The sequence below is a fragment of the Euprymna scolopes genome, chromosome 12 (genome assembly GCF_053919585.1).
Source record: "Euprymna scolopes isolate OS-2025 chromosome 12, ASM5391958v1, whole genome shotgun sequence".
Classification (NCBI taxonomy): domain Eukaryota; kingdom Metazoa; phylum Mollusca; class Cephalopoda; order Sepiida; family Sepiolidae; genus Euprymna; species Euprymna scolopes.
The window spans coordinates 64808948-64836889 of NC_136493.1; the positions used below are offsets into that span (position 1 = coordinate 64808948).

General features: G+C 21.4%; 1 protein-coding gene across 13 annotated transcripts in view; it reads right to left on the reverse strand.

Moving 5' to 3' along the window:
* Positions 1-27942, reverse strand: part of LOC145291306 (integrin alpha-9-like) — a 971358-nt gene that overhangs the window by 19104 nt on the left and 924312 nt on the right. For all 13 annotated transcript variants that reach the window (XM_080137012.1, XM_080137009.1, XM_080137006.1 and 10 more), the window contains one exon: positions 12200-12292. In XM_080137012.1, the coding sequence (XP_079993138.1) occupies positions 12200-12292 (93 nt within the window). The remainder of the gene's footprint in view (positions 1-12199; positions 12293-27942) is intronic.

A 27942-nucleotide genomic window follows, 5' to 3' on the forward strand; every position in this document is an offset into this window, starting at 1 on the left:
TAATAAAATTATGTATCGTTCATTTTTATGTAAAATTATTTATTGTTCATTCGTATTTAAAATTATTAATTGTTCCTTTTTATCTAGAATTATTTATGTTTCATTTTTATCTGAAATTATTTATTGTTAATTTTTATCTGAAATTATTTATTGTTCATTTTTTATTTAATTATTGATTGTTCATTTTCATCTAAAATTATTTATTATTCAATTATGTCTGAAAATATTAATGTTCTATCTTTACCTAAAATTATTTGTTTTTCATTTTTATCTAAAATTATTTATTGTTCATATTTATTTAAAGTTATTTATTGTCAATTTTTATTAAAAGTTATTTGTCGTCCATTTGTATTTACATTTATTTATTGTTCATTTTTATTTTTAATTATTTATTCTTAATTGTAAACCAAAATTATTTACTGTACATTTGTATGTAAAATTATTTATTGTTTATTTGTATTTAAAATCATTTTGATCTTGAATTATTTATTGTTCATTTTTATCTTAAATTATTTATTTTTCATTTTTATCTAAAATTATTTATTGTTCATTTTTGTCTAAAATTATTTATTGTTCATTTTTATTTAAAATTATGTATTGTCAATTTTCATTTAAAATTATTTATTGTCAATTTTTATATAAAATTATTTATTGTTCATTCTTATTTAAAATTTTTTATTGTCCATTTTTATTTAAAATTATTTAATGTTCATTTTTTAAAAAAATATTTAATGTTATTTTTTATCCTTAATTATATCTTGTTCATGTTCATCTGTATCTAAAATTATTTATTGTTCATTTTTATATAAATCTATTTATCGTTCATTTTTATCTAAACCTATTTATTGTTCATTTTTATGTAAAATTATTTATTGTCCATTTTTATGTAAAATCATTTATTGTTCCTTTTTATTTAAAATTATTTATTGTTCCATTTATTGAAAATTATTTATTGTTCCTTTTTATTTATAATTATTTGTTGTTCGTTTTTATTTAAAATTATCTATTGTCCATTTTTATTCAGAATTATTTAATGTTCATTTTTAGCTTGGATAATTTATTGTTCATTTTTATTGAAAGTTATTTATTGTCCATTTTTATTTAAACTTATTTATTGTTCATTTTTAACTAAAATTATTTATTGTCCATTTTTATTTAAAATTATTTATTGTTCATTTTTAACTAAAATGATTTATTTTTACTTTTTAAAAAAAATTATTTATAGTCGATTTTTATTTAAAATTATTAATTTTTCATTTTTAACTACAATTATTTATTGTTCATTTGTATTTAAAATTATGTATTTCCATTTTTATTTATAATTGCTTATTGTTTATTTTCATCTTAAATTATTTATCATTAATTTTTATTAAAAATTGTTACTGTCTATTTTTATTTAAACCTATTTATTTTTCAATTTTTACTAAAATTAATGTTGTTAATTTTTATTAAAATATTGATTGTCTATTTTTATTTTTAATTCACTTAGTGTTCATGTTTATATAATATTATTTATTGTTAATGTCTATCTAAAATTATTTATGGTTCTTTTTTATTTAAAATTATTTATTGTTCTTTTTTATTTAAAATTATTTATTGTTCATTTTTATGTAAAATTATTTGTTGTTCATTCGTATTTAAAATTAATTTTTCCTTTTTATCAAAAATTATTAATTGTTCATTTTTATCTACAATTATTTATTGTTCATTTTTATCTGAAATTATTTATTGTTCATTTTTTATTGAATTATGGATTGTTAACTTTTATCTAAAATTATTTATTATTCATGATTATCTAAAATATTTAATGTTCATCTTTACCTAAAATTATTGTCCATTTTTAATTAAAATCATTTGTTGTTCATTGTTATCTTAAATTATTTATTGTTCATTTTTATTTAAAATTACTTATTGTTCATTTTTATCTAGAATTTTTTATTGTTCATTTTTATTTTAAATTATTTATTGTTCATTTTTATTTAAAATTATTTATTGTTCATTTCTATTTAAATTTATTTATTGTTCATTTTAATTTAAATTTATTTATTGCCCATTTTTATTTAAAAGTATTGTCCATTTTTATTTGAAATTATTTATTGTTCATTTTTTTTTAAATTATTTATTGTTAATTTTTAACTAAAATTATTTATTGTTCATTTTTAACTAAAATTATTTATTGTTCATTTTTAACTAAAATTATTTATTGTTCATTTTTTTTTAAATTATTTATTGTTAATTTTAAACTAAAATTAGTTATTGTTCATTTTTAACTAAAATTATTTATTGTTCATTTTTAACTAAAATTATTTATTGTTCATTTTTGTTTAAAATTCTTTATTGCTCATTTTTCTTTAAAATTATTTATTGTTTATCTTTATTTTAAATTATTTATTGTTCATCTTTATTTTAAATTATTTACTGTTCATCTTTTTTTAAAATTATTTATTGTTCATCTTTATTTTAAATCATTTATTTTTCATTATTTGTATATAAATTATTTATTGCGCATTTTTATCTAAAATTATTTATTGTTCATTTTCATCCAAAATTATTTATTCTTCATTTTTATCTAAAATTAGTTATTGTTCATTTTTATCTTTAATTATTTATTGTTCATTTTTATCTTTAATTATTTATTGTTCATTTTATCTAAAATAATTTATTGTTCATTTTTATCTAAAATTATTTATTGTTTATTTATATTTAAAATTATTTATTGTTCATTTTAATTAAAATTGTTTATTGTTCATTTTCATCTGCAATTAATTATTGTTCATTTTTATCTTAAATTATTTAATGTTCATTTTTGTCTAAAATCATTTATGATTCATTTTCATCTTACATTATTTATCTAAAGCAACCCGAAAGCACATATAGGGTAAGTTAGGATCTTCCCTGGAGATGTCCCTACAACATGGAAAGCTATCTTTAATATAGGCACATATTCCATACCAATGGCGGTCTTGGGAGTCAGATTTAGAAGTTAAGTTAGAGTATCCTTTAATTGCGAACTCTTCGAGGGAAATATTCTGTCCAATGCCAGTTTCACTTAAAAATAAAGGTCTGGTTTAGTCTCCTGTAATTGGGTTTCAACCTCTGGAAGGTTAGAACGTAGACCCCTGATGTTGGAGAAGGAGACATGGAAGTAGGGGTCTACGTTGGAAGTTGGAGAACCGGGTTTAATCGTGTATTTTTTCTTGAAACTTGTCATGATGAAATTTTGGAATTTGTGGACTAGGTCGTCAGATTTACTTAGAGCAGGACAGAGAGGGGAACTAACAGAGAAAAAGAAATGAAGAATTTTTAAAATTTTTTATTTGTAGCTAATGATAAGGTAAAGCCGTAACAATTACCCACTAGTATGGCATCGAGAGGCCCCACTAGAAGCTACTGCATGGTCCAGAATCCATTCACCAAATGGCAATATAGCAGCCCCAGTACTTTACACCTGCTGATAGGACAGCCTCCTTAGTGGTTAATCCAAGGTTCGGGTCCCTGACTATCAGGCGGATAACGTCAGCCCAGACAAAACGTTTACCTCCAGCACCCTTACTAGTGACATGGCTACAAGGATAGACATAGAAACAGAACATTTCCGCCATCTCTGCCAACTGTTTGCGCAAAATACTGCCAACCTAGAAAACAGCTATTTCTTCTCCCTTTGTCAGAAAAATCACTCATTAAAAAATGAGGACTGAGGGACAAATAAGAAGAAGCGAGAGTAACAGGAGCTGCCGATAATGCATCCACAATGCGTTTTCTACTCTCCATTAAAAAAAAAAAAAAAATTATTAAGTATTCTACTTAATAAAAGTCCAACAGATGTGTTTAAGGGAAAGTATGGTGATAGATTCCCCTCTCACAAACTAAAAATGAGTACAATTTCGTTATCTATTTTTGCAATCAACTCGGTAGATAAATAAACATTTATGGACGAGAAAAAAGCTAGCATTTAATAAAACAGAAATACATAAATTAAATACTGAAATAAAATGTAGTTATTAATATTTGAATCTAAAAATAAAAAGTACGAATTAATATTGAAATCACTTATCTAAACAAAAACACTTCCGTCTCCAAAATGCAAACTGTAGTGAAGAATTTAAGTTTAAGCAGCGTTCAGAAGATTTAAAAAAAAATTAACTGTTAAAAGAAAAGCGTGATTTTATTCTGAACTTTAACTAGTCACGTTTTAAGAAACTTACGATATAAAGGAAAAGCGGATGGGGGGGGGTCCTCCGAAGTTAGTTGGTGACGTTATAAGTAATTTCGAGATAAGATGGAAGCCGGAATTAAGGGGTGGAGACTGAAAAGGATAATGTAATGGATTGAGTATACAATATTTAAGATCAACTCGGGAGATAAATAAACATTTATTGTTCACATTTATTTAAAATTATTTAATGTCCATTTTTATTTAAATTTATTGATTGTCCATTTTTATTTAAATTTATTGTTCAGTTTTATTTGAAATTATTTATTGTTCATTTTTAACTAAAATTATTTTTTGTTCATTTTAATGTAAAATTATTGATTGTTCATTTGTATTTAAAATTATTTATTGCTCATTTTTATCTAGAATTATTTATTGATGATATTTCTAAAAAATTTTATTGTTCACATTTATCTGTTAGTTTTTATGTAAAATTATTTATTGTTCATTTGTATTTAAAATTATTTATTGTTCATGCTTATCTAAAATTATTTGTTGTTCATTTTTATTTAAAATTATTTATCGTTCAGTTTTATTTACAATTATTTATTGTTCGTTTTTATTTAAAATATTTAATGTTCATTTTTATCCTAAATTATTTATTTTTCATGTTCATCTAATATTATTTATTGTTCATTTTTATCTAAAATTATTTAATGTTCATTTTTATCAGAATTATTTATTGTTCATTTTCATTCAAAATTATTTATTGTTCATTTTTATTTAAAATTATTTACTGTTCATTTTTAACTAAAATCATTTATTGTTCATTTTAATGTAAAATTATTTATGGTTCATTTGTAGTTAATATTATTTATTGCACATTCTTATCTAGAATAATTTATTGATAATATTTCTAAAAAAAATTATTGTTCATATTTATCTGAAATTTTTTATTGGTCATATTTATCTGAAATTTATTATTGGTTATTTTTATTTAAAATTGTTTATTGTCCATTTTTATCTAAAATATTTTATTATTCATTATTATCTGAAAATATTTTCTGTTCAAAATTATTTATTGTTTTTTTTTATCTAAAATTATGTATTGTCAATTTTTATTGAAAATTATTTATTGTTCATTTGTATTTAAAATTATTTATTGTTCATATTTATCTAAAATTATTATTCATTTTTATTTAAAATATTTATTGTTCATTTGTATTTAAAATTATTGATTGTGCATTTTTATCAAGAATTATTTGTTCATTTTAATTTTTTTTACATAAACGTCACCACTTATCAAGGCCGATAAAATTATTTATTGTTCATTTTTGTCTAAAATTATTTATTGTTCATTTTTATTTGAAATTATTTATTGTTCATTTTTATCTGAAATTATTTATTGTTCATTTTTATCTAAAATTATTTATTGTTCATTTTTATCTAAAATTATTTATTGTTCATTTTTATTTTATATCATTCATTGTTCATTTTTATCAACATTTATTTATTATTCATTTTTAACAAAAATTATGTATTGTTAATCTTAGTCTAAAATTATTTATTGTTCATTTTTATCGAAAATTATTTATTTTTATCGAAACTTATTTATTATTCATTTTTATCTAAAATTATTTCTTGTTCATCTTTATATAAAATTATTTATTGTTCCTTTTTATTTAAAATTATTTATTGTGCATTTTTTAAAAAAATTATTTATGGTCAATTTTTATGTAAAATTACTTATTGTTCATTGTTATGTAAAATTATTGATTGTTCATTTCTCATCTAAAATTATTTATTGTTTATTTTTATCTAAAATTATTTATTGTTAATTTTTATCTAAAATTATTTATTGTTCATTTTTAACTAAAATTATTTATTGTTTATGTTTATTTAAAATTATTCATTTTTTAAAAATTATTTATTGTTCATTTTGTTTAAAATATTTTTTGCTTATTTTATTCTAAAATTATTTATTATTCATTATTATCTCAAAATATCTAATATTCATCTTTATCTAAAATCATTTAATAATTCTTATCTAAAATTATTTATTGTTCATTTTTATTTCAAATTATTTTTTGTTCATCTTTATCTAAAATTATTTATCATTCATTATTATCTGAAAATATTTAATGTTCATCTTTATCTAAAATTATTTATTGTTCATTTTTATTTAAACTTATTCATTGTTCATGGTCATCAAAAATATTTATTTTCATTTTAATGTAAAATTATTTATTGTTCATATTTATCCAAAATTATCATTCATTGTTATTAAAAATTATTTATTGTTCATTTTTATCTAAAATTCTTTATTGTTCATTTTTATCTAAAAATATTTATTGTTCATCTGTATCTAAAATTATTTATTGTTCATTTTTATCTAAAATTATTACTCATTTTTATCTTCAAGTATTTATTATTCATATTATTTGTTGTTTATTCTTATCCTAAATTATTTCTTATCTTTATTTTAATCTAAAACTATTTATTGTTGATTTTATTTAAAATTATTTATTGTCCATTGTTATCTAAAATTATTTATTGTTCATTTTTATCTAAAATTATTTATTTTTCATTTTTTTTTAAATTTATCATTGTTCATTTTTATCAAAAATTATTTATTATTCGTTTTTAACTAAAATTATGTATTGTTCATTTTTATCGAAAATTATTTATTTTTATCGAAAATTATTTATTATTCATTTTTATCTTAAATTATTTATTGTTCATTTTCATCTAAAATTATTTATTGTTCATTTTTATCTAAAATTATTTATTGTTCATTTTTATCAAGAATTATTTATTGTTCATTTTTATGAAAAAATTTTTTTATTGTCTATTTTTCTTTAAAATTATTCTTCATTTTTATCTAAAATTATTTTTTTATTTTTATTATTTTATTATTATTTTTATTAATATTATTATTTTATTATTATTTTTTTTTTTAATTATTTATTGTTCATTTTATCTTAATTATTTATTGGTCATTTTTGTCTAAAATTATTTATTGTTCATTTTAATCGAAAGTTATTTATTGGTCGAATTTGTTATAAAATGTTTGTTCATTTTTATCTGAATGATTGTTAGTTTTTATCTAAAATTATGTATTGTTCATTTTTATCTAAAATTATGTATTGTTCATTCTTATCTAAAATTATTTATTGTTCATTTTTATCTGAATAATTTATTGTTGAGTTTTATCTGAAGCTATGTATTGTTCATGTTTATTAAAAATTATTTATTGCTCATTTTTATCTAAAATTGTTTATTGTTCATTTTCATCTAAAATCATTTATTATTCATTTTTATCGAAAATAATTTATCGTTCAGTTTTCTTTAGAATTATTTTGTTTTCACTTTTTCTAAAATTATTTATTTTTTATTTTTTTTTTAATTATTTATTTTTCATTATTATCTTAAATTATTTATTGTTCATTTTTATCAAATTTTTTAATTTTTCATTTTCCTCTTAAATTATTTATTGTTCATTTTTATCGAAAATTATTTATTGTTCAATTTTCTTTAGAATTTTTATTTTTAATTTTTCTTTAGAATTATTTATTTTCAATTTTTTCTAAAATTATTTATTGTTCATTTTTATCTGAAATTATTTATTGTTCATTTTTATCGAAAATAATTTATTGTTCATTTTTATCGAAAATAATTTATTGTTCATTTTTATCGAAAATAATTTATCGTTCATTTTTCTTTATAATTTTTTAAAAATTTTTTCTAAAATTATTGATTGTTTATTTTTATTTAAAATTATTTACTTTTCATTATTATCTGAGATTATTTTTTCTTTTTTTCTAAAATTATTTATTGTTCATTGGTATCTAAAATTATTTATTGTTCAAATTTATTTAAAAAAAATTATTTTTTATTTTTATGTAAGTTTTTTATTACTCGCATTTATTTTAAATAATTTTTTCATTTTCATCTTAAATTATTTTTTGTTTTTTTATCTAAAATTATTGTTCATTTTTATCTGAAATGATTGTTCGTTTTATCTTAGATGTTTTGTTGTTGATTTTTTTCTAAAATAATTTTTTGTTCAGTTTATCTAAATTATTTATTGTTCATTTTATCTAAATTAGGTGTTGTTCATTTTTATCTAAAATTATTTATTGTTTATTTTCATTTAAAATTATTTATTGTTCATTTTCATCTAAAATTATTTATTCATTTTTAATTAAATTATTTATTGTTCGTATTTATTTAAAATTGTTATTCTTTTTTATTTAACGATTATTTATTGTTTTGTTTTGTATTAGAAAATATTTATTGTTTGTTGTGTAAAACGTCAGAATTTTTTTGAAAAAAAGCTAAGATTATAATCATCACCTCTTTTATTTCAAATAATCAAATCCAAATGAATGTTTTTAATTTTTAGTATCTCAAGATCATATGAATATACTTTTTTTATAATTGGAAACCTGTTATATAAACAAATCTCCATATCACTTAATATTTGAATTTAATATCATTTAAAGCTTTTTAAAAATTATGTTTTTTTTTAGAATTCTGTTTTTGATGTTGTTGTAATTCAAATAATTATATTACAGAGGAAAAAAATCAAGAAAAACTGTTTATTTTATTTTTTTTAACATTTTTTGTTAATATTGGTTTTATGTCCAATTTTATCTACAACTTTAAGGTAAGTGAAAAAATAACATATCATGTTAAGCGAGATAAGACACTGATAGAAATTCAGATCAAAAATCCTGATAAATATTTCTGATAAATATTACTTGAAGTAATACTTTCAAGGAAATCCTAGCCAAAAAGGAAAAACTCAATATTTAAGAATAGAGCAATATGTAAGTTTCGTGGTTAAATTTTAAATCCTGAAAAAACAACATATAGAGACATATATTCGATTTAAGATTTTATTGCTTGACAAAGGAGTATATAGAAGGAGTAATTTTAATTTCTTTAATCCATGGATTTTCAACAATGGTTCATATCATCAGAGGAAATGAAATGCAGTTAGCAAAATGTTCAGCTGCGAATGGACGCTATTTTGCTTTTCAGCACAATTATTGAAAATAGTTTTTGAGTAGTTGTGGATAATTATATGGAGAAAATTATACGAAAGATAAGTTGATACAACCTGGGTAGTCCATTATCGGAAGGAGTCCAATGTCATTCGGGGTTATAAATCCGGGTGGGCAGAAAATAGGCCCATGGGAGAAAGTGGTATTCCCATATAGTGAAAGCGTACTGCTCTTTATTGATATTTCGAAAAGTATACCAGGCAGCCTTATTCGTTGTTGTGTTGATTGTGTATTATTTGCTGTGGTCCAAATGGTTTCTCGGTGTTGACAAAGTATATCTGAAATTAGGTGGATATCGTATAATTTTCTCCATATAATTATCCACAACCACTCAAAATAGCGTCCATTCGCAGCTGAATATTTTGCTAACTGCATTTTATTTCCTCTGATGATATGAGCCATTGTTGAAAATCCATGGATTAAGGAAATTAAAATAACCCCTTCTATATATTCCATTGTCAAGAAATAAATCTTTAAATTTTTTTTTTTATCGACTTATATTTATTTTTTTTTTAGTTTTCGTAACATGAAATATAGAGGGGGGGGATAAAACACCTAAAAAATATATTTACAAAAGCTACATAATAATTATGTAAGTTTATTTGATAATGAATAAATATCGAAAATTTTAGGACTATATGACTATTATTTGATTTTTTATAGATGTTTAAAATATAGGTGTGTCTACGAGTTAAAAAACGTTACTACATAGGAACGTTGCTTTAAAGCGTCGATAATGTAAACATGCTTTTTGTCTCGCACTTTCATTTTTTTTTGTATGTTGTAAAAAATTGTTTTAAAATATTAGCAGTTTATTTGAAGCTTCTTCTTTGAATTGGTAAAAAGTTAAGATGATATTAAATTACAATTACATCATGTTATATACAGGGGGATTAAAACTATGGCGTGCTTTGGAGGTACCTATTGTTCGTTTTTATTTAAAATATTTTATTGTTCAGGTTTATTTAAAATATTTTATTGTTCAGGTTTTATTGTTTGTTTGCATTTAAAATGATTTATTGATCGATTTCATATAAAATTACATATTGTTTTTTATTTAATATTATTTATTATTCGTTATCATTCAAAATTATTGATTGTTAGTTTTCATTTTAAACTTTTCATTGTCCGTTTTTATTTAAAACTATTTATTTTTCGTTTCCATTTTAAATAATCAATTAATCGGTTTATTTAAAATTATAATCCATTTTTATTTAAAATTATTTATTGTTCGTTTTAATTTAAAATTATTTGTTGTTATTTTTTCTATAAATTTTTTAGTGTGTGTTTTTAATTATTTATTGCTCGTTTTTATTTTAAATCTTTTCATTGTTCGTTTTTATTTTAAACTTTTCATTGTTCGTTTTTATTTAAAATTATTTCTTGTTCGTTTGTTTTTGTTTTATTAGAAGTAATTTAATGTTCGTTTTCATTTAGAATTTTTTATTGTTCGTTTTTATTTAAAATTTTTTATTGTTCGTTTTTATTTAAAATGATATATTATTCGTTTTTATTTAACACTTATTTATAGTTGGTTTTCATTTAAAATAATTGATTATTCGTTTTTATTGAAACTTATTTATTATATGCTTTATTAAAATTATTTATTGTACGTTTTAATTTCAGATTGGGGGACACTTTTGCAACGTTATAGAAAAACCTTGTTTTTGCTATTCTTAGATTTTGACTAATTCATGTTAGAGGAACGACCAAGCAAAGAATGTGCAGAAGAATCCGGATCCTCAAGTATAAATTATTTTATATTGCCATTCGTTAAAGTTGAAGAACACCTAGCTGGACAAAGTAGTTTGAAAGACCAGGCTTAAACAGTCTTAAATTCAACAACTTACTGCTATTTTTATTCGCCTGGATGGGGATATTGATGCCTTTCTTGTAAGCTGAATTTTGATGGGTTTCTTAGGCTAAAATTTGGTCTAGAAAATTGGTATAATTGCGGCTTTGGTATTCCCATATAGTGAAAGCGTACTGCTCTTTATTGATATTTCGAAAAGTATACCAGGCAGCCTTATTCGTTGTTGTGTTGATTTTGTATTATTTGCTGTGGTCCAAATGGTTTCTCGGTGTTGACAAAGTATATCTGAAATTAGGTGGATATCGTATAATTTTCTCCATATAATTATCCACAACCACTCAAAATAGCGTCCATTCGCAGCTGAATATTTTGCTAACTGCATTTTATTTCCTCTGATGATATGAGTCATTGTTGAAAAGCATTTTTAATTATTTGCACAAGACATGTTGAACTACTAATAGAAGCTATGGAATGTGTGTTGCCAATGGAAGTAGAGGGCGATGAAGAACGGTAAAAAGCAGATTCGGATCGCTGTTGCCAACTGTGTCCAACCAAAAAGTATTATCTATGCTTACAAGAAGAGAAAGAAAAGAAAGCCATTATCTCATCTGTAAGATCAGCATTCAACTAATTTGAAGATTCAGAAAATGCAGTCAGTGTTTGCATATATGTATAAGTATTCTCAATGTTTGTTGGTGAAGTGCTATAAAGAAGTATCATCATCCGTGATGAAGATTTATCATTCTCATCAATTGAATGATCAAAGAGTTTGATTCATGAAGGATTCTGGATGTAAAAATAGCGTGGCGTCCAGATGAGTGATTATTGCCTCTATGGAGACTGTTGCTTTTCATAGCTAAAATCAAAATGATGAGATTACTTGAGACAATTTTCACAGAGTGCAGAATGCTGATGAGGATATTTGAAAGGTCAGACAATTATTACATGTAAGTAAAAACAATAGGAGACAAATCTAAATACCTTAAGCTTGTTCCTGTTCTTCTTTGTGAAAATAGTAATATACTGAAAACATCTTTGCATCTGTTAAATGCAGCTAATTAATTAACTAGTCTGATTGAAAATGATGGAAATAACAATTCCTGACTTGAAAAAAAATTAACTCAAAATATTTGGCACATATAAAAAAGATCAATCTCAGCTTACCTCAGCATGATCAAAATGCAAATGTTTTAATCTGTAACTGGGCTTCTGTGTCAAATTGCTGGCTGTAACAATGTCAATTTTACGAATGCGACCCTGTAAAATTTTAAACAATCTTATAAAATACTATTTGTGATAATGCGTGATAAAAATACTGCCGATCTATAGAAATTTATCAATATTATATAATATAAAATTATATAAAGCAATTGTCAATCATCTGTTGTTTATTTTAAACTGGTCTATTGCAAATTATTGCTTAAAATAATAATCTTTATTCATTTTTATCATGAAATATTAGAATATATGTTTTACTTAATAGTTCAGTTTGCTTATTTAGGATCCTGGGAACATAGAAAATTAACAAAGAGAAAAATAAGACCAATGTAGGATTCCAACATAATGTAAAATATACAGTAAAACCCCAGGATACGTTTTTTTTAGGTTATGATGTAGAATACAATGTTTTTCTGGCCTCTGGTTACGGTATTTGCCCAACCATACGGTGTTATTTATAATGTTATTTGATTATATACATGTGTATTATATACTATATTGTATTTTGTTACGAATTTTTAATGAGATTTTTTTCTATTAATTAGACCATGTATGAATTATAATAAAATGAAGGTGGTCCTAGTGGTTAACAACACGGACGGACGACCTGGGTGTCAAATCAATTTTGTTCCACAAAATTACTTTTCCTTAGGATATTGGCAACCTTCACGTAGTCCCTCCCGCTACCCCCAGTTTCTTTCTAGAATGAATTCTGACCAGAAAAAATATTGGGGAAATTAAAGCCAACAATAAAATTTTCGGATTCATATTCATTCTTCAGTATGTACATATAAAAGATATTACAAAATTTTAAGAATTTTTATTTTTCTAGTCATTATCTATCACTATGGTAATGCTATATATTTTCCAAACATGGAGTTATGACTTGATATTTAATAAAATACCAAGTGTGATAACTCCATGTTTAATTGAATGAGTAATTAGCATGTGTAAATTGTGAAAATAAGATTTTAAATAGTTAGTACTTTTTTGTTTTCTGGTAGATGCTAAATAAAGTATTAATATTTTAAGTCAATTATCTGTTATTAAGTGGACTATGAAATTAGATACCACATCTCTTTAATGAGAAGTAAGATAAAAAAGGAGATATTTAGAAACATAAAAAAGTTTTAAGAACAATAATTTTATTCATTGTAGGTGTGGATTTGGTTTCATAACTTATTTTTTAAGGCTTTTCGATTGGCTTATGAATGTACATAAATTTTAAGATGATATTTTATTCTACATATTTTAGACGATAATGTTTTCTGAGGTTTCATTTAGATTTTTGGTTTTAATCTAGATCTTAAATACGAAATTTTGGAAATATATCTCCAATCTTAATCAAATCCAATATGATGACGTATGTGAATTTTAAATTCAGTTATTTAGGGGAGGGATTATATTAACAAATATATAAGTTTTATTTTTATATTTTTATCTCCATTTCTTTTTATCTACATTTTTTCTTCAAATTCTTTTGTATTCCATATGAAAGTTTTCCAAAGGTTTTTGACGACATTTTTTAATGAAGAACATGATGTTTTTTAACGAACGTTTCTAAGGAATTGTTTAGTGGTCTTCTGCTTTCAACGTAACATGTGAGAGACGTACTTCATAAAAAGTAATAAAAATTTATGGGTTTGAAGAAAATACATGTCCTGGATTTGAAATAATAGCAGATGATATATTGTATATATATATATATATATATATATATATATATATATATATATATATATATATATATATATATATATATATATATATATATATTGTGTACAGACAGTTATTAGTTGAGACAGATAATTGGTACCGTCGGTTAAAAGCCCGATAATAAGGCCCGTTTAAGGTATCCTTATCAAGCTCTCTTCAGCGAATATTCGTCTATATATATATATATATATATATATATATATATATATATATATATATATATATATATATATACAATATATATATATATACAATATATATATATATACAATATATATATATACAATATATATATATGTCTACAATATATATATTAAATATATATATAAAATATATATACAATATATATATATAAACAATATACATATACATACAATATAAATATATATACAATATATATATACAATAAATATATATATATACAATATATATATACAATATATATAAATATACAATATATATATATACCATATATATATATATATATATATATATATATACAATATACATATATACAAAATATATATATATTATATATACAATATACATATATATATACAATATATATATATATATATACAATATATATGTACAATATATATATACAATATATATATATATATATACCATATATATATACAATATATATATACAATATATATATATATACAATATATATATATATATACAATATATATATACATTATATATATACAATATATATATACAATATATATATGTACAATATATATATACAATATATATACAATATACATATAATATATATACATACAATATATATATATATACAATATATGTATATATGCACTATATATATACAATATATATATATATATAAACAATATATATATATATACAATATATATATACAATATATATACAACATATATATATATACAATATATATATATATACAATATATATATATATACAATATATATATATACAATATATATATATACAATATATATATACAATATATATATATATACAATATATATATACAATATATATATACAATATGTATATATACAATACATATATATATATATATACAATATATATATATACAATATATATATATATATGTATATAATATATATATTAAATATATATATATACAATATATATACAATATATATATATATATATATATATATATATATATATATATATATATATATATATATATATATATACTAGCTGTACCCTGCCACGCGTTGCAGTGGCTTAATTTGGTGTAATGGAAAAATTTAATAAAAGAGAAAATGCATGTTTCTTATATTAGTACAGCAATCCACTGCAAAAAGTGAAAAAGAAGGCGAAACTGAAAAAAATAGTACTCTTTCAGAATTTGATCTGGATCCTCAAGAGTTTCTGTCAATCATTCATGTTTTGGACTTGACCAACAATCAGTGGATGAAGCCGAACGTAGCAAAAATGTTGAAACGCTAAATGCTTTTTTTTTTGTTGTTTTAAAAAATGTGATTTAGTAATTAATATTTGGTTGATGGTGGGGGAGGGAGGGTTACTATACACAGATTCGAAAAAGTCGTCCAAAAACAAATAAATGAAAGCAAAGGTAAGGTAATTTACGTTTCTACCTAATTGGATAATTGTTTAGTGTTTTTATGTAATGTAAAATGTTTAATTGGCTCAAAAAACAGAAATGGTCGCGAATTCTGTTGAATACGTTAAGTTTGGGAAAGTAAGTTGAAAACTAAAAACTATACAAAACAGTGTCTGAAACTCACCGAACATATGTTACCATGACATAGGCTGGCATAATCGGTAGGTTTCTGACAGTATTTTGTATAGTTTTTTTAGTTTTAACTCACTTTCTCTAACTTAAAGTAATCAACAGTGTCCACCTCCATTTGTAGCTTTCAAATACACCAATAAACACTGTTTTTCGAGCCGACTAAACGTTACATTAAATGAAAAGGGTTTATATTACTAAACACAGATACAAAGAAGTTGTCAAAAAATAAATATATAACAAATAAATGTTATCAAAGGCAAGAAAAGTAAGTGTTCTACCTAACTGGATAAGATTTTAGTGTATTTATGTAATGTATAATCTGTTCAAAAACATTCAATGTTTATCGGTATATCTGAAAAATACAAATGGCGGCAGACTGTATCGAACATGTTAAGTTTGGGGAAATTTTGGGAAAATGAGTTTAAACTAAAAAACTATACAAAATAATCTTAGGAACTCACTCAATATATGTTACCATGATGTAGGCTGGCATATAATCGGTGGTCTTAAACTTTTGCTCGATACAGGTGACGACTTTTAAAAATCCCTTTTAGTGATTTTGAGGATATTTGTACAACTAAACGGCAAATCTGCTCAAAAAAATCCGGTATTATTTTACTTTAAGGCCCGTTTCACGTTCATATATAACGAAATATTTTATTGTAGATTTCGGTGTGCTAAAAACGAATCTGCAAACCGTTTACGTAGCAAAAAAAAAGTTTTCATGACATTCATGAAATTACTTTTTCGAAAAGTGGGTGATCACTTTTCAATGTAAATTTAACTTAGAATGAGCACCCACTTTCTGGCCACCTGAGAGAGGGGCATTTTTCTGTTTCTTGGCTAAAAAGTTTTTTGTTTGATTTCTTTTGCATGGTAATAACCCCTGAACTCTGGGACTATTTTCCATTTAACAGCTGTAGCCTTCGTTTACGCTATGCGTAAGCATAAACGAAAGCTGTTTAGCCAATAAACATGGGAAAAAATCCCCCCTCTCTCAGGTGGCTAGAAAGTGGGTGCTCATTTTAAGTTAAATTTACATGGAAAAGTGATCGCCACTTTTTCGAAAAAGTAATTTCTTCATATCATAAAAACTATTTTTTTGCGACGGAAACGGTTTGCAGATTCGTTTTTAGCACACCAAAATCTACAAAAAAAATTTTGTTATTTACGAACGTGAGACGCACAGCCCTTAATGGAAAATTATATAAAAAATCCGGGGGAAAATAGTTTTCAATAAAAACAGCAAATGAATTCGATAGAAAAAAAATGGATGCTATTTTTTTTTTCTTTCTGTGTGTTTCTTGGCTAAAAAGTCTTTTTGTTTGATTTCTTTTGCATGGTATTAACCCCTGAACTCTGGGACTATTTTCCATTTCACAGACGTAGTCTTTGTTTATGCTATGCGTGAGCATAAACGAAAACTGTTAAATATGCATTCGCGTACCAAACTGCTTTGTCAAAAAAACCTTCAAGCCAATAAACACGAAAATAAATGCCCCTTCCTCAGGTGGCCAGAAAGTGGGTGCTCATTTTAAGTTAAATTTAGATGGAAAAGTGATCACCCACTTTTCGGAAAAAAAAAATTTCTTCAGATCATGAAAACTATTTTGGTACTCCTTGAGCGTTGAGTTCCATGGCGACCCACAGAATTATTTAATGGTCGTTCCCTTAGTACCCCCCTAGTCAAGGCTAACGCATGCGCACGTAACATTTTTTATTTATTTACTTACGTGGTGGAGTTTCTATACTGATAGGTTTTTTGAAATTTTTTCACTGGATTATTATTGATTGAACACTAACCAGATTATGAAAACAAATTGAAAAAAAAAAAAAATCATTTCAACATTTGAAAGGGGTACTCACTTTTTAGTTACCACATTCTGGTAAATCGGTCACTTTTTATTTATTTATTTTTTTTTTTTCTAAATACGGAAGTGTCTTCGGGAGATATAAAATGGTCGCATGTTGACGAAGCAATGTATCGGGAGGTGTAAGGGATTAAAAATTATTGGTAAATTTTTAGATTAGGTCCACCTCCTCAATTTTCTTTTAAATGACGACTTGAAATGGTTTTCGACTATGCTGAATACGAAAATCGCATCGAAATTTTGCAGAAATAAGTAGTTATCAAGACTTAAAAAGTTGTATTATGCATTGTAATCTTTGGCGGCCATCTTTTTTACGTGTATGTATTTGTTTATGTCGCGTGTGCACGTAAAAAGATGGCCGCCGAAGAATACAATGCATAATACAACTATTTATTTCCGCAAAATTTCAATGCAATTTGCGTGTTCAGCATACTCGGAAACCTATAAATGTCGTCACTGAAAGGAAAATTGTTGAGGTGGACCTAATCTAAAAAAATACCAAATTATTAAACATTTCTCCAGCATGTTAGTGAAATTTATAATACTTTAAAAAAATTAAAAAGAAACAAAACAAAAGTTTTGAAAAAAAATTCACCTTTCACAAAAACAATTTAAAAAAAACCCCACAAACTGACTAAATAAGTAAAAAAACAAAAATAATTAAAAATCTCGAAACTTTATTTTCATGAAAACAATAAAAAAAGTCCTGTTCTCTCTATTTTTTTTTCTTTGAGAAACAAATATATTTCTGACTTACAAATGCGGTAGAGACTCATTATTTTTACTTTCTATGGTTTTGATATACCGCGTTTTTATTGCTTACAAAATGGGTGACTAATTTATCAAAACGTTGTAACTAAAAAGTGAGCACCACTTTCAAATGTCGAAATAATGATTTCTTTTTACATTTTTTTTTAATAATCTGTTTAATTAGTGTCCAATCAATAATAATCCAGTGAAAAAAAATTCCAAAAACAACAACGTCGCCTTTCGCACTTTTACAAACATTTTTTTAAAAAAGTAACCAAACCATTTATCGATAATTTGTCACGTGTACAAACATTTATTTATTTACGTAGGCTTAACTCCTTTCATGAATAAGAAAAGTTTTACTCTTTAAGAATAATAGAAGGAAAAAGTTACTGAACATTTATAAAAGGACTTCTTTTCATGAAGGCCAGAGGAATAGTTGGCCGAAAATTCGTGAAACAACAACTAATAAAGATGAGAATAATAGTCCGCAATAAATAAAAATGGTGCTAATGCAGAGAGCGATCCGCGCTATTTTTAAAATCATATTTCCACGTTTAAATAACGTTTTATGATGTTTTTTTAAATTTATTTATTCAATTGTAAGGTTAAAGTACAGAATAGGTACAAAACATCCTTACCTCCCCATGTTAAGAATGGCTTTTTAAATAATAACATTATTTCAGCACGGATCACTCTCTGCATGAGTAATCTTATATAGAAAAACAAAAAAAAACCTCAAAAGCAAGCAACAAACTTTTTTTTGGGCCTTATATAAAAAAGAAAAGATGTGTAAATTAAAAAATTTGGAAAATAAACAAATGAAATATGTTTTTTTTTTGTTTTTTTTTACTTATCGAGTTAACAGAAAATGAAACCTTTCGTCAATTCGTGGCTGTGAAATTAATCGAACCGGAAGTTAAGTTTTATCAAGAGAACAGATTCGCAGAAACGATTAAATAAATACATTTATTTTATTTAATATTTTAATTTTAATAAGGTACATTTATTTTAATAACATAAAAACATACCTCGACTCCAAAAATAGGTTGTCTGAAAATTTCAAAAAAATTGGTAACGTATAAACATGGTTTTATTTGTTTAGAACGAAACAAACTTTACATTTTTATATATATAGATAAACTATATACATATACAATATATATATATACAATATATATATATATACAATATATATATACAATATATATATATATACAATATATATACATATACAATATATATATACAATATATATATATATACAATATATATAAATATACAATATATATACCATATATATATATACAATATATATATATACACAATATAGATATATACAAATAAAAATATATATTATATATACAATATACACATATATATACAATATATATATATACAATATATATATGTACAATATATATATATACAATATATATATATAATATATATACCATATATATACAATATACATATATATACAATATATATATACAATATATATATACAATATATATATACATTATATATATAAAATATATATATATACAATATATATGTACAATATATACAATATATATACAATATATATATAATATATATACATACAATATATATATATACAATATATGTATATATACAATATATATATACAATATATATATAACCAATGTATATATATATATACAATATATATATATACAACATATATATATATACAATATATATATATATACAATATATATATACCATATATATATATATATATACAATATATATACAATATATATATACAATATATATATACAATATATATATATACAATATATATACAATATGTATATATACAATACATATATATAGACAATATATATATATACAATATATATATACAATATATATATATATAAAATACATATGTATACAATATATATATATACAATATATATATCTACAATATTTATATAAAATATATATATATAAATATATATATATATACAATATATATATACAATATATATATATAACATATATATACAATATATATAATATATATGTACAATATATATATATACAATATATATATACAATAAATATATACATATACCATATATATATATACAATATATATATACAATATATATATTGTTTATATATATATATATATACAATATATATACAATATATATATATATACAATATATATATATTAAAATATATATATACAATATATATATACAATATATATATATACAATATATATACAATATATATATACAATGTATATATATACAATATATATACAATATATATATAATATATATATATACAATATAAAAATATATATATATACAATATATATGCACAATATATATATATACAATATATATATACAATATATATATAATATATATATACAATATATATATACAATATATATATATACAATATATATATATACAATATATATATATATGTATACAATATATATATATGTATACAATATATATGTATATATACATTACATATATATATATACAATATATATATAATATATATATATATATATGCAACATATATATACAAGTTATATGCAATATATATATAATATATATATATAATATATATACAATATATATATGCAATATATATATACAATAGATATATATATTATATACATATACAATATATATAATATATAAATACAATACATATATATACAATATATTTTTATATATTATATATATACAATATATATATATATACAATATATATATACTATATATATACAATATATATTATATATATATATATTATATATATACAATATATATATATATATATACAATATATATATATTATATGTATATACAATATATATATACAACATATATATAATATATATATAAAATATATATATATATACAATATATATACAATATATACATATGCAATATACAATATATATTTGTATATACCATATATATACAATATATATATATTTATATATACAATATATATACAATATATATTTGTATATACCATATATATATACAATATATATTTATATATACCATATACATACAATATATATTTATATATACCATATATATATACAATATATATACCATATATATACCATATATATGCCATATATATACCATATATATATACAATATATATATATATACAATACATATATATATACCACATATACCATATATATACATATATACCATATATATGTACCATATATATATATACACTATATATATACACTATATATACAATATGTATATACCTGATATATATATACAATATATATATATATACAATACAAATATATATATACAATATATATATACATATGTATACCATATATATATATATACAAAATACATATATATATACAATATATATGTAACATAAATGTATACATATATATATGCAATATATATATACATATATATACAATATATATATACAATATTTATATATACAATATATATATATACAATATATATACAATATATAAACATATACAACATATATATATACAATATATGTACAATATATATACAATATATATGCATTATATATATATACAATATATATACAATATATATATACACATAAACAATATATATGCAATAAATATATATATACAAAATATAAATATATACAATATATATACAATGTATATATATATACAATACATATTTATATGCAATATATATACAATATATATATATATATTTACAATAGGTATACAATATATATACAATATATATATACAATATAAATACAATATATATATATAAAATATATATACAATATATATATACGATATATATACATAAAATATATATACAATATATAAATACTATATATATGTATACAATATATATATATACAATATATATATATATATATACAATATATATATATATACAATATACATATACAATATATATAAATATATACAATATACATATATACAATGTATATACATACAATATATATATACAATATAAATATATGCAATATATATACACAATAGATATATATACAACATACAAATACAATATATATATATACAATATATATATACAATGTATATATATATATACAATATATATATGAACAATATATATATACAATATATATATGCAATAAATATACAGGTACAATATATATACACAATATATATATACAATATATATATATATACAATATATATATATAAATATATATATAAATATACAATATATATATAAATATGCTATATATATATATAATATATAATATATATATACAATGTATATATATATAGACAATATATATATATATATACAATATATATACAATATGTATACATACAATATATATATACAATATATAGATATATATAATATATATATACAATCTGTATATATATACAATATGTATGTATATACAATATATATATATACAATATAGATATATACAATATATATACATTATATAGATACATACAATACATATATATATATATACAATATGTATATATACATACAATATGTATATATATACAATATATATATATATACAATATATATGTAGAAACAAAATATATATACAATATATATATATATAGAATATATATATACTATATATACAATATATATATATACAATATACATATATATATACAATATATATACATAATATATATACAATATATACACATACAATATATATATATACAATATTTATATATATACAATATATATATACAATATATATATATACAATATATATATACAATATATATATACACTATATATACATACAATATATATACAATATATATATATACAATATATATATACAATATATATATACAATATATATAATATATATACAATATATATACAATATATATATAAAATATATATATACAATATATTTATATACAATATATAGATATACAATATATAGATACATAATATATACATATATACAATATATATATACAATATATATATATATACAATATATATACAATATATATATATATAATATATATATACAATATATATACAATATATATATATACAATATATATATACAATATATTAATATACAATATATATGCATACATTATATACATATATACAATATATATATTCAATATATATACATACAATATTGTATATATATATTGTATATATATACAATATATATATACAATATATATATATACAATATATATATACAACATATATATATGTATATATATACAATATATATATATATATATATATATATATATATATATACAATATATATATACAGTCTATATATATTAAAATGTAAATGTTGGTTCGTTCGGAATTAATTGTCTAAAAAACCACTGGACGGATGACTTCCACGTTTTGGTATAATATGTTTACTATATCCATGTGTGTTTTTATATATTTCTTTTTTAATATAACATTTTACTTAATTTTTCTATGATAAATAGGTAGATTTCTTTGTATTGAGAGGCCATTTTTTTTATTTAGGGACAATTATTTATTACCGCTTCCTGTCACGTGACCAGTGTTACAATTTAGCGGTTTTCCTTCTATATCTGGAGATTTCAGTTACAATCTAGCGGGAAATTCTAGAAAATCTGGAGGTATTTTGCACCCACACACCCGCATTAGAAAAGCGCTTGGAAATATTCAATGTAAGTAAAAAAAAAAAAAAAAGTAGCATTTATTGCCTTTGGTAACAATTATTTATTGATTATTTGTTTTGTTTTTCACCTTTTTTTCGACTAGCCATTCTTAAATCTCACTATAAAATCGATTTTTCCAAGTACATTGTAAGTGTGGGAGGGGCATTCCAACCTCCGAAGTTTGGGTTTGTATTACTGTACACATAGATTCGAAAAAGTTGTCAAAAAACAAATACATAACAAATAAATGTTATCAAAGGCAAGATAAGTTACTTTTCTGCCAAACTGGATATTCAAATTAACCACACGTGGTCTAAAAATAAATGACGACGCTCAAAGTGTATACACATTTTGACTCCTCCCTTTACTTAAAAATTCACCAAAAATCAGGAAATTAACGAATTTTAATGAAAATTGTAGTATTTTTCAAATAATGATCGCAGAATATAATGAGTTAATTATTTTTACTTAACTCTTAGTTAAAATGTTTTATTTTGTTTAAACAAAAAATACCTTTACTAAAGTTATGGTTTTCAGTAGTAAGTAAAAAACGCAAGAATTTATTTGTGCTTTTTTTAAAGCATCGTAATTTGTAACAATAAAAAATAATTTTTACAGTAACATTACGAAAAAAGCCCCTAAAGTCCGTATTAATGTATTCGATATAACTCGAAGAAAAATGAATTATCGGATACTATTCAGGAAATTAAAGATTCAAAAAGATTCCTATTTCAGTCACCTAAATTATTTAAGGTGAAATGAGTTTAGGAATTTATAGCCAAACCTAAATATTTTTTTTTGGTAAATATCCAGATACGCTACTATAGAACACCGACTACTCTAATTTGTTTGGGGGGGGGGGACAAATATATAACAAATAAATGCTATCAAAGGCAAGATAAGTTACTTTTCTGCCAAACTGGATATATTTTTCGTGTTTTTATTCAATGTAACATATTTATTCAGCTCGAAAAACAGTGTTTACCGATGTATTCGAAAATTCAAGATGGCGTCTCACACCCTCTTTAACACCGTAAGTTTGGAAAAAGGTGTTATAAATAAAAAACTATACAAAATACTATTAAAAACCCGCCGAATATATGTCAACCTATGTCACAGTAACATGTATTGAGCGAGTTTTTAACAGTATTTTATCCGGTTTTTTATTTATAACATCTTTTCCCAAACTTACCGTGTTAAAGAGAGAATCAGACTCCATCTTGAATTTTCCAATACATCGGTAAACACTGTATGGTTTTCGAGCTGAATAAAAATGTTACATTGAATAAAAACACGAAAAATATATCCAGTTTGGTAGAATAGTAACTTATCTTGCCTTTGATAACATTTATTTGTTATATATTTGTTTTTTGACAACTTCTTCGAATCTATGTGTACAGTAATACAAACCCAACATTCAGCTCGAAAAACATACAGTGTTTACCGATGACTTGGAAAATTCAAGATGGCGTCTGATTCTCTCTTTAACACGGTAAGTTTGGGAAAAGGTGTTATAAATAAAAAACTATACAAAATACTATTAAAAACCCGCCGAATATATGTCAACCTATGTCACTGTAACATATATTGAGCGAGTTTTTAACAGTATTTTATCTGGGTTTTTATTTATAACACCTTTTCCCAAACTTACCGTGTTAAAGAGAGAATCAGACGCCATCTTGAATTTTCCAATACATCGGTAAACACTGTATGTTTTTCGAGCTGAATAAACATGTTACATTGAATAAAACCACGAAAAATATATCCAGTTTGGTAGAACAGTAACTTATCTTGCTTTTGATAACATTTATTTGTTATATATTTGTTTTTTAACAACGTTTTCGAATCTATGTGTACAGTAATACAAACCCAATATGTTACATTGAATAAAAACACGAAAAATATATCCAGTTTGGTAGAAAAGTAACTTATCTTGCCTTTAATAACATTTATTTGTTATATATTTGTTTTTTGACAACTTTTTCGAATCTATGTGTACAGTAATACAAACCCCACCGACCACTCTAATTTGTTTGGGGGGGGTTTGATGTTAGGGCGCGCGCGCGCCCCAACATCACATCCGCCCCCCCCCCCCAATGTACAAAGTAAAATCTTCGGAAAATGTTGAATGGTGTTCTAATTGGTAAATGTCGGTGCGTTACTTACGGAAAATTTGAAAATTCGATGTTCCAGGTAAAAAAAAACCCCAGATAAATTAACCCCCCCCTACCCCAACTTGGTGCGCTTTCCTTTTCTTATTTTATTTCTTTTTCAGCTAATTTTAAATTTTCCACCCAAAAAGCGCTATAATGTATTTTTGAAAATTAGAAAATTCTATGTCCCGGAAAAAAAAATCCCCTCCCCCCCAACGTTGGTGAAGCCGTCGTTTATGCTACAGCGTGCATGCGCATAGCATAAACGGAAGCTGCAAAATGGTGGAAAGAAGTTCGTAGGTTCAGGGGTAAATACCATGCAAACGGTAAATTTGCCCCAAGTTTGACTATCAGATTCGTAGTCAGCGACCTCAATTACCTATACAAATACAAATTAGAGTGGTCGGTGTTCTGTAGTAGCGTATCTGGATATTTACCTTTTTTTTTCTTGCTTAAAAAAATAGCAATAATACAGTAAGTTAGGTAAACTGACTTTTTCGTTTAAAAAATGGAATTATTTCCCTTTCGTTATTAACTTTTTTTTAAAATTTTGTTTTAAATAAATATTTTGTGTTTTATATACATAAATTACAATTGTTGAATGTTACTGTTTTGATTATATTCGTTTGGGGGCACAATTAAAAAATTAAGAAAGATTAAAATGAAGCGAAATAAAAGTTTCCATTCAATTTTTAACAACAACCGTAAAACAGTGCATACTCAACAAGTTTTATCGTAATTTATAGGCATATTGAAACACTAAATCAACATTTTATTTATTTTTTGCATACTTAATGATGGAAGTATTTTTCTATTTATTTTCTTAACATCTGTTAAAAAAAAATAATTTGTACATTCTCTTGAAAAAAAGAATCAAACTTTCACATGTGTTCCATTTTAACAAACTGAGCCACAGCAACGCGTGGCCGGGTACAGCTAGTATTTATATAAATATATACAATATATATATATATATATATATATATATATACAATATATCCATATACAATATATATATACAATATATATATATACAATATATATATACAATATTTATATATACAATATATATATATACAATATATATATATAAAAAATATATATATATACAATATATATATATATATATGTATACAATATATATATACACAATATATATATATACGATATATATATATACAATATATATATAAAATATATATATATACAATATATATATATACAATATATATATATATATATATACAATATATATATACAATATATATACACAATATATATATACAATATATATATATACAATATATATATATATACAATATATATATACAATATATATATACAATATATATATACAATATATGTATATACATTATATATATATACAATATATATATACATTATATATATACAATATATATATATATACAATATATATATATACAATATATATATATATATACAATATATACATATATACAATATATACAATATATATATATATACATTATATATACAATATATATATACAATATATATATATACAATATATATATAATATATATATGCAATATATATATATACAATATAAATACAATATATATATAATATATATATATGCAATATATATATACAATACATACACAATATATATATATAATATATATAAAATATATATATACAATATATATATAAAATATATATACAATATA